Genomic DNA, 14,074 nt, shown 5'->3' with positions numbered 1-14,074 from the left:
CCCCCGTGTATGTTCTTGTTTGGTTTATCAAAGATGAGATGACTGCAAGATGTTAGTTTCATCTCCTGGTTTTCTATTCAGTTCCAAATGTTTGTGTCCCTATTTTTGTGCCAATAGCATGCTGTTTTCATCACTCTGGCCAATCTTAGAACAAGCTCATTGCATTTTTTGAACTTCAACTAAATGCCTTATATCATCTCCGGAATTTAAAGGATGAATTAGGTTCATTAGTACATACCCTCTATTAAAGTATGTATTCTTAAACCATGGATGACTGTTACTTAGTTTCATCGCAGTTTCCTGGAAGAGCTGACAGTATTTTATTTCAATAAAACTGTGCTTTTAAAAGTCATTACGTGAAATAAACACGTCCATAAAATGTACAGAATTAGAAATGTAAAAAAGTTAAATTATATTAAATAATAATGGAAAAAGAAGACCTTTAAGTTCTAGGGCTCCAAAGTTTAAATACCAAAGTGAAAATTTGAACGTAATTCCAAACATGTGTTTTGAATTGTTTTACTGCAAGACAGTTTATTGAATGCTAAAACTCTTTATTCCTTAAGCAGGATATAGCATGACTATGCTCCTATTTTAAAGGATGGCATGTGACCTTAATGTTTTTCCCTTTTTTTCCTCTCTTCACCTTCTTCCTCCTGTTCTTCCCTCCCTTTGCCCCTAATTACAGAAGTAGATGCGTCGTGTTTCTTGGCTCATGACCAGTTTTCAGGTTGGTCCTGCAAGTTTCATCTTCACTCATGTATTTGTTCCCTTTAAGCTCCTAACTTCATTTTCCCTTGTGGTCCAGGCAACAAACAGCTCCTACGTATTTGATTTGTATCCTTAGATATATATCTTTGTTAAGAAAAATGTACTGATATTTTAGGTGTGAATATCTAAGATTTATAATGATTACGATATGATGTATTCAGTGTCTTGATTCTTTCTAGGCTGTATGGCCCATTCCGTTTACAGTATTTACGTAGTATTTATTGGTCTTAATTTCTGCATTGGAATCTTTCAAGTTTATCTCTCTTATCTTACTCCAATGATTGATATGTTGATGACTTCTCACTTTCAGCCAACACTGTGACATTTGAATTACATGTTTTTCTTAGATGTAAGATGTCATCTTAGAAAATCCTCTTACATGTTTTCTTAGATGAGAATTTGTCTGGGAGTGGGGTTGCTGGACAAGGCTTACTCTTGACTACATTTGCTGATTGGAGTGGTACTGTCAGGTGGTATAAGAGAATATCTGCCCCTGACCACGCTGCTACCACCAGGGAATAGGACCCTTTCCCCACATTCCCACCAATACTTGGCTACCTCTGTTTTTCCAATTTTTGCCAGTCTGGGTATAAAATATATCTCAATGCTACAATTTGCATTTTGGGGGAGTTGTAAAAAAATTTGAATACTAGTTTAATGCTCGGTATTTATTTTTATTTCCCTTTTTGTAGACTTTTGTTCATGTTCTTGGCCCATTTTCCCCCTGTTGGATTTCTTGTCCTGTTGCTTTGTGGGAGTTTCTTTTATTTCCTGAGTAGAGTCCCTTTTGTTCGGATGTTTGAAATATCTTCTCCTTGTATATCAGATATTTTCAGCTCTGTTGTTAATGTCCTTGTAGGTACACAAATCAATTTTTTACCTTTTGAAATAATGGTCTCAACCATCCTAACGCCACGATGGATTTTCCTTTTTACAAAGGGGTCAGAAGAGGCTGAGAACCTCAAGTATTTAGGAAGGTCTTTTAGGATATCCTTTTCAATATAGAGATACTCAATGTATTCTTCTGTTAGTTTTAAAATTTAAATGTGAGACAATAAAGCTATCTTGAGTTTACCTTTGTATTTGGTGACCACTGTATAAACATCATCTCATTTCTCTTAATGGTTAGCATATAGTTTTTAGCACCTTAATAAATGATGTTAAAATATTGATTGAAATTACATAGTTTGTAGACTCATTTGGGGAGAACTGACAGATTTATAATAAATGATTCTATCTGTAGAATAGAATCATTCCCATAATATTAGAATATTCCTCTATTTGAGACTTTTACTTAAATACTTTCAAGTAATTTGACCAGTAAGATTTAAAAATTGACATGATGGCCTCAGTGCCTGTAGCTCTAGTGGCTAGGGCACCAGCCACATACACTGGAGCTGGTGGGTTTAAACCCAGCCTGGGCCTGCCAAACAACAATGACAACTACAACCAAAAAATAGCCAGGCATTGTGGCAGGTGCCTGTAGTCCTAGCTACTTAGGAGACTGAGGCAAGAGAATTGCCTAAGCCCAAGCATCGGAGGTTGGTGTGAGCTGTGACACCACGGCACTTTATCCAGGTGATAGCTTGAGACTCTGTCTCAAAAGAAAAAAAAAATGACATGATTAAAAAAGTTGAATTTGTTAATACAATCAAATTCTTTTAGTAGAGAAAGATTAACCAATGGAATCAGTTATGAAGGGCAGTGGAAGCTCCTTGAAAACAAAGTCCATTTTGATAAACATAGTATTTTATTAAGAACGAGTTTTGTAAAGAAATTGCTCTCGTATTTGGGTATGAGGAGATGCTCTATGTCAGTGCCCTTCGGCCAAGGCCCATCTGGAATAATGGAAGTCAGCTTAATTACTCCTCGCACGGAGAGGGAACACTGCACCGTGGAGAACTCTGGGGGACTTTGTTGTGGTCGCAATTATGCGATTTTGACTTTGGGTGATTTGGAAGAAAGTTTAAGGGTCTTGTCTAGACTGGATGCTATGATTGGGCAAAGAAATCACTCATTTATCAAGAGAGGTTTGATTTAGGGGGGAGTATTTAAACAAAATTACGAAGCGGTCTTTTGTTTCATTATGTCGTGGTCTCAGAGTAGCCTTTTCTGAAGCTGGAATTCTGTAAGATCGTGTGTTTATCACATTACAGGAGAACAAAATGGCCTGGCAGTGAGTATCAGATTAGTTCCTGCTCTCAAGGGCTATTCTCTATTCTCTCCCTCCTTGCTTCTCGTCTTTTTCTCATTCTTAAGCAATTAAATTTTATTTTTAAAAGATATGTCCACCCTTGTATTAATCTGAAATAAAAAACATAAAAGATAGGCCCAGTTAGGCCTTTGTGGGGCATTTGTGAGAGATTTTATTTGGACAAAAAGCAAGAAACCTAGTTTCACATTGTGGTTTTACTGCAGTTAATGTTGTTTTTTTTGACTTCCAAGTTGTTTTTTCACTTAGAAACAGGCATCTCCTCTGCTGCCCAGCCGTCCTGTTGGAAGCCACTTTAATCTCGCCCCCTGGACACTATAATTTCTTCCTGCCAGTGTCCCTGTTGCTCTTTTTGTTCCCTTTCAGCGAGTACCTCCTCGGCAGAGGAGTGCAGAGTGATCCTTTGAAAATGGAAGTCAAATCTCAAAAATGTCTTGCTGAACATTTTCCCTAAACACTGCAGATATAAAATCACCCCCGGAGTTCTCCCCGTGGCCTGTCAGACCCGTACGATTGGGCTCCCCTCTCTCTCTTTGACATCATCTCGGTTTTCATTTTGCAGCCGCTCACCTGACTGCCCTTTGCCCCTTGGGGAACATCAAGTTTATTCTTGCCTTAGATTCTTGGTGCTTTTTCCGTCACCTGGAATTGCCAGTGTTTGCCAGTCCTTATCCTTCTTATCCTTTAGTCCTTAGAGCTCAGACCTCTTCCCCCTTTCTCTGATGTCCCTCTTGAAGACAGCCTCATCTACATCACCCTACTTTATCCTGTGTTTCGTGCGGTGCTCTTCCCCCTCTAAAACATAAGTGCCACACAGGTAGGAGCTTGATTGCTTTGGTCAATATTGAGTGTCCACCTCTAATATAAAGTTTCTGCTATGAAGTAGGTGTTTAATGTCAACCTAATGGATGAATATGATTGTGAATGAATAAATGAATGAACAAACCAAATGAGCGAACGTGTGTCCTAGGTATGACTGTAGGCACTCTTCATTTTACCAAACCTGGCTTTATTGTGGTTCCCTGAATAGTGTGTTCTGGCTCGGCGCCCGTAGCACAGTGGTGAGGGCAGCCAGCCACATACACCAAGGGTGGTGGGTTCGAACCCGGCCTGGGACAGATAAATAACAATGGCAACTGCAACAAAAAAATAACTGGGCATTGTGGTTGTGGTGAGTGCCTGTAGTCCCAGCTATGTGGGAGGCTGAGGCCAGAGAATTGCTTAAGCCCAAGAATTGGAGGGTGCTGTGAGCTGTGATGCCACAGCACTCTACTGAGGGTGACATAGGGAGACTCTGTCTCAAAAAAAAAAAAAAAAAAAAAAAACAGTGTGTGCTTTACAAATTGAAGGTCAGTGGCAGCCTGCCTCAGGCAAGTCTGTTGAGGCCATTTTTCCAAAAGCCTGTGCTCTCTTCATGTCTCTGTGTCACATCTGGTAGTTGTCCAAATTATTTCAGAGTTTTCCATTGTTGTATATGATCAGTGACCTTGGGTATTACCACTGTGGTTGCTTGAATATACCAAGGCAGGCTTAATCCATGAACACTGTGTGTGTACTGACTGCTCCACTGACCAGTCCTTCCCTGTCTCTCTCCCTTTACCCTGAGACACAGCAGCATTGAAATTAGGCCAATTATTAATTTTCCAGAATCCTCCTTAAGTGTTCAGGTAAAAGGAAATGTCACAAGTCTTTCATTTGAAACCAAAAGCTAGAAATGATTAAGCTTAAGAAGATGTACCAAAAGGGAAGGCGGGCCAAAAGCTGAGCCTCTCATCCAAAACTGTTGGCCAAGTTGTGCATGCAAAGGAAAAACTCCTGTGGAAAATTAAAGGTGGTATTCCAGTGAATCCACAAATAAGAGCAAAGCAGCCTTATTGCTGATGGGGAGTAGTTGGGTAGAAGATCAAACCAGTCACAACATTGCCTGAAGCCAAAGCCTTGTCCAGAGTAACCCCTAACCCTGCTCAATGCCACGGAATTTGAGAGGAGAGGAAGCAGCAGAAGAGAAATTCCAAGCTTCAAGAAGGTTTTGGTTTTTTAAATGAGGTTGAAGGGAAGAACCTGTCTCCAAGATATAAAAGTGCAAGATGAAGTAGCAAGTGCTGATGGAGAAGCTTCAAGTTACCCAGAAGGTCAAGCTAACGTCACTGATGAAGATGGCTCCATCATGCAGCTGTAGATGAAACAGCCTGAAGTTGGAAGTTGATGCCATCTAGGACTTTAATGGCTGGAGAGCAGAAGTCATCATGTGGCTCTGAAGCACAGGTTGACTCATTACAGCTAATGCAGCTGGTGACTTTAAGATTTAGCCAGTGCTTATTTATGGTTCTGCGAATCCTAGGGCCCATAAGAATTGTGCTAAATCTAATCTATAAATGGAACAATACAGCCTGGATGACAGGATATCTCTGTACAGCGTGGCTTACTGAATATTTTAAGCCCAGTGTTGAGTCCTTCTACTCGAGGAAAAAAATCCTTTCAAAATATTACTGCTCATTCATGATGCACCTGGTCAACCAAGAGTGGTGATGGAGAGACATAAAAACTTTAATGTTGCCTTTTATGCCCACTAACACAACATCCATTCTTCAGTCTGTGCAGTAATTTCAACTTTCAAGTCATCTTTAAGAAATAACGTTTCATAAAGCTGTAACTGCCCTAGTTTATGGTTCTTCTCATGGATCTGGGAAAGGTAAATTGAAAATTTTCTGGAAAGGATTTACCATTGTAGATGCCGGTCAGAACATTTGTGATTCATGGTAGGAAATCTAAATATTTAACAGGATTTTGGGAGAAGCTGATTTCAACCTTCACAGATGACTTTGAGGGCTTTAAGACCTCAGTGGAGAAAGTAACTGTTGTGTGTGGTAGAAAGAGCAAGCAAACTAGAATTACAAATGGACTCTGAAGATTGGACGAAAATGCTGGAATCTCATCATAAATCTCAAACAGATGAGGAATTGCTGCTGATGGTTCAAAGAAATTAGTTTATAAGAGATGGAATCTGTTCCTGCTAAAGATGGTATGAAAATTGTTCGCGTGTTAAGATTGGCTTGAGAATAGTACATACACTTAGTGGTAAAGCAGCACTGACGTTTGACAGGATCACTCCTATTTGGAGAGAAGTTCTAGTGTAAGTAAAATGCGGACTAACAGCAGTGTGTTCGAAATCTTCTGTGAAAGGAGTCAACTGATGTGGCAAACTTAATTCTTTTACAACTATGGGGTGCGATGTGGCAGATTTCATTGTTGTCTACCTGAAGAAACCATCACAGTCGCTCTGTCCTTCAGCACCCACCATCCTGATCATTCACCAGGCATCAGTCAAGGCTAGACCTTCCAGCAGCAAAAAATTCACAACTTGCTGAACGTTTGGATAATTATTAGCAATTTTTTTGCAATAAAGAATTTTCAATTAAGATATATGGTTTCTTAGACATCATGCTATTTCATGCTTAACAGACTATAGTATAATACAAACATAATTTTTGTATGCTCCAGGAAATAACGTTTATGACTTTTCTTTATTCTGGTGATCTGGAAAACTGAACCATAATATCTCTGAGGTATGCCTGTGTATGCCTGTTAGCTGTTAACTAGAGATGCACTTGTTTATTATTTAATTTAGATGTAAATTCCTAAAATAAAATCAATTTGTTTCTTTGAAAATATACCTTGAAATATCCAAAGTATGTCCTTGCTGTCACTTTTTACCAGCATCTGTATTCTAGGACTATGGCTTCTATGTTTTCCTGCTGCCTAAATTAATATTTGGAGGGAAGCATTTCTTTAGGTAGATTCTAGTGTAAATATATTCTTACTAATTTCACTGTCAAAGCAGAATTTTAGGAGGAATAGAAGTTTAAAATATTGAAATTCTAAAAGAAGTATCTGTAGACCCATCTCTTATTAATTTAGGGAAGAGGAGTGCTGGATATAACACGGTATTATGCTTGTTAGAGTTGAAGATAATCCTAGTTTTACTAGTTTTTACACTTTCCTTTAACTGTTGATTTAGTGGTTCGATTTGACTATATTTGAATATTTTTAAACTTTTGTTTCTTTCAATTGAAGGCTACAATTTTCTGTGGACCCGTAGTGCCAAGGCCTAATTTATAATGTGTGAATGTTGGTTTGCAGTAAAAGATAAAATGTGGTGTAAAAGTCTTAAGTGGAGGGTAGAAAAAGTTTGGACATAGTCATCTTTGGATAAGAATTTCTCTCTAATACTTCAGTATGACGTTGATAAGTCCCTTAGCGCAGCCAGGTCTGTTTCCCCACCTGTGGAATATACATGATGTCCACGTGCAGGACTATGTTGAGAGCTTAGACACCTGTTAAGGATGAGGCATCGCAGTTCAACTATTAACAGTGACATCATGGTGACTTCAGTGCTTTTCTCCTGTTTTATACCAGAAACAGGAGGGATATGCCTTGTCAAACATGAACAATTAGTGGCCTTTGTAGAGAATACAAGAGCATAAAAAGCGCATTCTACAGGGTGGACATAAAGTTTGTGTGCAGTTTAAAATAGTTGTCTGGTATTTTCAGTAGCAATGTCAGACTAAGGTAGAGTATCAGCTGCAATAATATGAAATATAGCAATATTGATTGAATTTTCACCCCATTTCCGGCAGTGCCATAAATAGCTACATATACACATATTAACTCACTCAATCCTCATCACCAGGGGATGCTAATTATTTTCTCATTTTACAAATGACTCTACAGAAGCAAAGTAGTAGTATATTACCTAGAGGCCCATGGACAGATCTGGGATTGAAAGATTCTGTACTTTGTCATGCATTAAATACTGAAACTCCAAACTCCTTTCACTCTTTGAGTATAGTTCATAATCACACATATAAATATGTCTCAACACACAAAAGCCTCCTTATTCCCATTTTCCTGCTCAGGGGCTCTGCTTTCAGGATTGGATACCCCATCTCTTGGTGGGGAAGAGAGGAGAGAAGGAAACCAGTTGAGTTTGAAGGTGAAGTCTGTTTGAGGGTCATACTACGTGGGCAGTTATTGATGATGTGCTTTCTTTTTTTTTTTTCTTGCTGTTGAATCAATTATTTGGAGAGATAAGGAATGCATGGTCAATATATAGTTTTCAACATGGTTATGAGTGGAGATACTGGTTTTCCTACAAATAAGTGTATTAGTATAAAAGGAGATAAAGGGACATATATCTGAACAGATAGATCATATATACCAAACTTTTTCTTTTGTATGTTTGGGATTCATTGAAGGTACAAAGAATGGAGTTGCACCGATTGTATTTGTTAGGTAAAGTCCCTCTTATAATTGTGACTCGCTCCCACGAGGTGTGTTATATACCATAACCTCCCATTCCCCTCCCTCCTCCCTCCTCCCCTCTCCCCACCCCCTTATTCCCCTTCCTCCCACCTTGTGTTAGGTCTTCTACTGCCTTCATATTAGAATTGAGTACATTGGATTCTTCTCCATTCTTGTGATGCTTTACTAAGAGGAGTGTGTTCCAACTCAATCCAGGTTAATATAAAAGTTGTAAAGTCTTTATCTTTTTAAATGACTTTAATAGCATTCCATGGTGTACGTATACCACCTCTTGTTAATCCATTCCTGAGTTGGTGGGCATTTAGGTTGTTTCTGCATTTTGACAATTGTAAATTGAGCTGTGATATATACCGAACTTTCTAGAGGCATAAATTCTTATTGGTAGTTTTGATGCCTAGTAAGTTTCCTTATAATTTTCATCTTAGTTGTTTGTTTTGCTTTTCATCTCCAAATCTTCTGTGCCATTTATAAATTTTTTCCTAGTATTAAGATGATTTCTTAAAATTTCTGGTCCAGTAAGGATTTCTCCAAATCTTCTGTGCCATTTATAAATTTTTCCTAGTATTAAGATGATTTCTTAAAATTTCTGGTCCAGTAAGGATACCATAATTTTAACCACTGAGACCCTACTAAAACATAACAGTCTTTATAAGTGATCGTAAGATGACACTGCTCTTGACTTGATAATGAACTGTACATGTATATCCGTTTTGAGTCATCATAATTAATTTTTTAAGGCTTTGATTCTATTTAATCTTCTGGTTTGATGAAATGTTAAGAGTATAAAATAAATCAATGTTCCTTCTTAAAAATGTATTTTGAAAGTTTTCTCTCCCTGTGGTACTTTCTGTTGGCCTAATATTATGTCATGTGTAGTTGGGTTGACGTTCAGCCTGAAAATTTCTTTTTCTTCTTGGCAGCATGGGGTAACCTTGGAAATGTTCTGAAGAGTCAGAGCAAAATTTCTGAAGCTGAAAGCGCCTATAGAAATGCTTTGTACTACCGCAGCAACATGGCCGACATGCTGTACAACCTGTGAGTATGCCTTGCTCTCTCTACTTTCATTCATCTCTGAAACCTGTGGTGAGAGGGACTATTGATTTAACTGCTGGAAATGGAGATGATGATAGCTTTTTACTGGCTAAGTCTAAAAGCACAAATACACAGGATGGACATAAAATTCATGTGCAATTTTATATTAAAAACATTTTTAAGAAATAGAAAAAATCTAGATATTTAAGGGAAAACAGGATGAGCTCAGATTAATTTATCGTTCATACAATCACCTTATCTTTAACCTCCTAGTCTTTATCACCGGGATCTCAGTTCCATAGAGGATGGTCTGCATTAGGTCAGCAGGTGTGTCTTCTGTTGACTGAACAGAGCTTGAGTCTTTGTTGTTGTTGCTCCTTGGAATTCTTTGCTGCGGGCCGCCCCACTCCAGGGTGCACTGTCCATTCCACCCACTCTCTGCTGCTTGGTGCTTCACCATGTGTTACCCTTTTCTTTCCTAAAGTAATTCCAGTTTGAATCTTGTTCTTTACTCAAATGAAAATGTATATCTGGGTACTACTGAAAAGACTTATGTCCTCTTTATCTAAATGTTACTATATTTTCGATGATATTTTATGAAAAAGAACCTTACCAATTTAATAAATTTACCCATGTTCATTTTTTTTTATTAAATCATAGCTGTGTGTATTAATGCCATCATGAGGTACAATGTGCTGGTTTTACACACAATCTGAAATGCTTTCATCAAACTGGGCAACAAGCCTTCATGGCATTTTCTTGGTTATTGTGTTAAGACATTTATATTGTATACCTAGTAAATTTCACATGTACCCTTGTAAGATGCACTGAAGGTGTGGTCTCACCAATTACTCCTCCTCCCCTCCCTCTCCCTTTTCCCCTTCTTCTTGGGCTATAATTGGGTTATAGTTTTCATAAGAAAGCTATAAATTGGTTTCATAGTAAGACTGAGTACATTGGATACTTTTTCTTCCATTCTTGAGATACTTTGCTAAGAAGAATATGTTCCAGCTCCATCCATGGAAACATGTAAGAGGTAAATCTCCATCTTTCTTTAAGGTTGCCTGATATTCCATGGGGTACATATACCACAATTTATGGATCCATTCATGGGTCGATGGGCACTTGGTTATGTGTTTTTTTGCATCCGAAAGTGATGTTGAACGGGTTTCTTAGCTGGAATCCTGTAGCACAAGGCTTCTTCTGGTGCTCATTCTCCACACGTACTTAAGAAAATAAGCTGGACGACCAATGTCTCTTCACCAAACTTGCCTTTTCTCTTATCTACAACTACTGATTAAAATGTTGACTGTTGGCTCGGCGCCTATGGCTCAACCAGCTAAGGCACCAGCCACGTACACCTAAGGTGGCGAGTTCGAATCCCCAGCCCGGACCCGCCAAACAGCAATGATGGCTACAACCAAAAAATAGCCGGGCGTTGTGGCGGGAGCCTGTGGTCCCAGCTACTTGGGAGGCAGAGGCAGGAGACTTGCTTGAGCCCAGGAGTTGGAGGTTGCTGTGAGCTGTGATGCCACGGCACTCTGCCCAGGGGGACAGCTTGAGGCTCTGTCTCAAAAAAAAAAAAAAAAAATGTTGACTGTTTTTCAGTGATACTCTTTGGGCAAGGATTCAAAGAAAAAGGAAATGTGTTTATATAGCTTATTCTTCATTGAGAAGTCTATTTATTTAGACAATTCCACTTTATACATATCTTAAAAATTACATCTTGTGATTTTTGTGTGTGGTTGCATGTAGACGTTATGAAGTAAAAAATTTTTGCTGAAGAAATTTATTGTTAATAAGATCAGGTTTTGTTCCCCAGAATGGATATAAATGCCATATATCATTCCATTAGTATTGCCGGTTTTTAAACCACATTAAATTGTTCACTTAAATGGAAAGGCTTAAATTCTACAAGAAATGTTGGCAGTGATTTTGATGTTTTGGATTATGTAACCCATGTGGTTGACTGAATACTTGTAATCAATAATTACATTTAAAAATTCATGAATTATTCAATGATTTTAAATCAAATATTAGTAAAATGCACCCAGATAGATCCTTTAAAACTCATTCTGTCATAAATAGTTGGCATCATAAATTTCTAGGAGCAAACTTTTATCTTTATTTACATATGTAGAAAATAAAAATATAGATAGTTTGGAGATTCTTAAATCTATTTTTGAGATGTGTGTGCTACATTCATTAAATAGTTCTCTGAAATACAGAAATTGTTTCTGTTCTAACTCCTAAAAGAAAAGGAATTTTCTTTGCTCATTCTTTCGAGTAAATGTAATCTGATAATATTCCTTTGTGACAGATAAGGATCCTTAAGTCCATCCCTGTAATGTCATCTTTATATTTATATACAGTATATAAAATTATAAGTAGCACATATAAATAGTATTTCTGAACATTCTTATAGGTATGGACTAAGGAAAAAATGAATAGGAAAAATATTTAGTAGGCTATAGTTATACCTGAAGTTCAGTGAATTTTTATAAGATTATAAATTTTTTTTTTCCTTTTTTTCTTTTTTCTTTTGCGGTTTTTGGCCTGGGCTGGGTTTAAACCTGCCACCTCTGGCATACGAGGCCGGTGCCCTACTCCTTTGAGCCGCAGGGGCTGCCCCAAGATTATAAAAATTTGAGGACAGTTTTGTTGAGAATAATATCAAGTTATATTAGAGAATTTCATATAATATAAAAAGTGTTATATTTCCTGTTTATAAAGTGATGGAGTAATTTTAATTTTTTTCTTCCTTTGGTGACAACTGCTTCAATTCCTTCTGTGTGCCGACTACTCTTCAGGTTTATTTACAGATCTTATCACGGTTTTTCTTCACCTGAAGTTGGGAAGACGAGGACCATAAGACCCAGAGACAGTTTGTCTAAGGCCACGCAGAAAGTAATTAGAGAAGCCAGTGTTTGACGCTACGAGGCTCTGAATTGAAATCTTTGCTATGGTTGTATTTCTGTTCGTCAATTGGCAGGAAATAAAGCAAAGGCGTGGAAGGGAAAACCCCTATATAGCCTCAAATGTCTCAGATTCAGAAAAAAATTAAAATCTTTACATATAGAAATACAATATTTGGAATTAAATCTAATGGCAACTATAAAGTAATTTTTATGGAAGTCAATGAGTCTTCTGAACTCCTGGTGTAGAGTTTGGGTAGGAGGATTAACACTGGGTTTGTACATCTGTGCTGAGAGGAGAGCCTCTAATGGCCTAAATTTGTTATAACATTTGATATGGTTTCAGTCCTTGCTTATAGACTTAGTGCAAAACAGTACTTAATTCTGCTCAAGAACTGTCACACATTTATTGGACAGCCTCATATTTGGTCTTTTATATTTATATTGCAAAATTCACTGAAATCTAATATTTTGCACAAGAAAATGTTAAGACCAGGTTTAACAGATCTGTTTTATGATATTGAGGTTTTATTATTTTTTATTTATTAAATCATAACAGTGTTATGGGGTACAGTGTACTGTTTCTGTATACAATTTGAAGTACTTTTCATCCAACTGGTTAACATAGCCTTCATGTCTTTTTCTTAGTTATTGTGTTAAGACATTTATATCCTACATTTAGAGAGATTCACATGTACCCTTACAGGATGAACCATAAGCATGATCCCGCCAATCACCCTCCCTCTACTGACCCTCCCTCCTCCCCTCCCCTCTCCCCATGTTCCAGGGCTAAAATTGGGTTATAGCTTTCCTATGAAAGCTATAAATTAGTTTCATAGTAGGGCTGAGTACATTGGATACTTTTTCAAGTATAGTTAACTTTCATGGAACGGCCAGAGGAACCATTATTCAGTGATGTATATTGTCAGATTTTACAAAAACATAGTCAACTTTAATACAATCGATTTTTTTTTTAAGGTTAAAAAAGTGGTGTCCTTTCATTGTTAGAGATTTGTGTCAGTCTATTCCAAATGATATAGAGAATTCAATAGAACATCAAATATTTCCTTAGGCATTAGATTTTGGAAAGTATATAATAAATTTAATGTTTTATAATCAATTCATGATTATCTTACAGAATAGATTTGATTGTTTCTGTGGAAAACAGATTTTCCTGTTATAAGTTTGTTGTCATTTTTGTTCGGTGTTGTAAGAACCTAAGTAACTAATCTGGGAAATTAGAAAAAGAACAAGAAAATAAATTGATACATTTAAGGGCAGTAAAGAGAAAATGTTAATTAGCTAGAATATGGAGGACAGTAAGAATGCATAAATCTAAGAGTTGTTTCTCTGAAAAACCAGCAACTTCTGGCAAAGTGATATAGGGAAAAAGAGAGAATCTCAAGCAACTTTGAAAATGAGAAAAGGGTTATAGTTAAAGATATGGAAGCTTAAAATAAAGCAAATGATAGCAATATAAGTGCTTTCCTGAGAAAATATGAATGATCAGTATTGGCCCAAGAAGAGGGAGGCAATCTCAAACATAAACATTGGAAACATTTGAAAACCACATTAATGAATTTTCTCAACAAGGAACCAAGTGAAGACATTTCACAAGTGAGATCCCTCAAATCCACAGTGAAGTGGTAATTCCAGCACTAGTTACACTTCTTATGTATTTTTTATGAAGCTAGATAAAATTGATGGCAAGATAGCCAACTAAATGTAACATACACCTAACAGATCAACGAACCCAAAAACCAAAAACAAAAAGCTGATAAGCATGAAACAGCTCAGTTACGCTTCTGAATACAAACATAGA

The 14,074-nt window shown here is 37.3% G+C and overlaps 1 protein-coding gene across 2 annotated transcripts in view; it reads left to right on the top strand.

The window, feature by feature from the left end:
• Nucleotides 1-14,074, top strand: part of TMTC2 (transmembrane and tetratricopeptide repeat containing 2) — a 420,683-nt gene that overhangs the window by 208,767 nt on the left and 197,842 nt on the right. For both annotated transcript variants that reach the window (XM_023509446.1, XM_012814184.1), the window contains one exon: nucleotides 9,226-9,340. In XM_023509446.1, the coding sequence (XP_023365214.1) occupies nucleotides 9,226-9,340 (115 nt within the window). The remainder of the gene's footprint in view (nucleotides 1-9,225; nucleotides 9,341-14,074) is intronic.

The sequence above is a fragment of the Otolemur garnettii genome, unplaced genomic scaffold (assembly GCF_000181295.1).
Source record: "Otolemur garnettii isolate 467f Iridium unplaced genomic scaffold, OtoGar3 scaffold00007, whole genome shotgun sequence".
NCBI lineage: Eukaryota > Metazoa > Chordata > Mammalia > Primates > Galagidae > Otolemur > Otolemur garnettii.
Note: the sequence above shows the minus strand (reverse complement) of the source record. Positions and strands in the feature narration are given on the sequence as shown.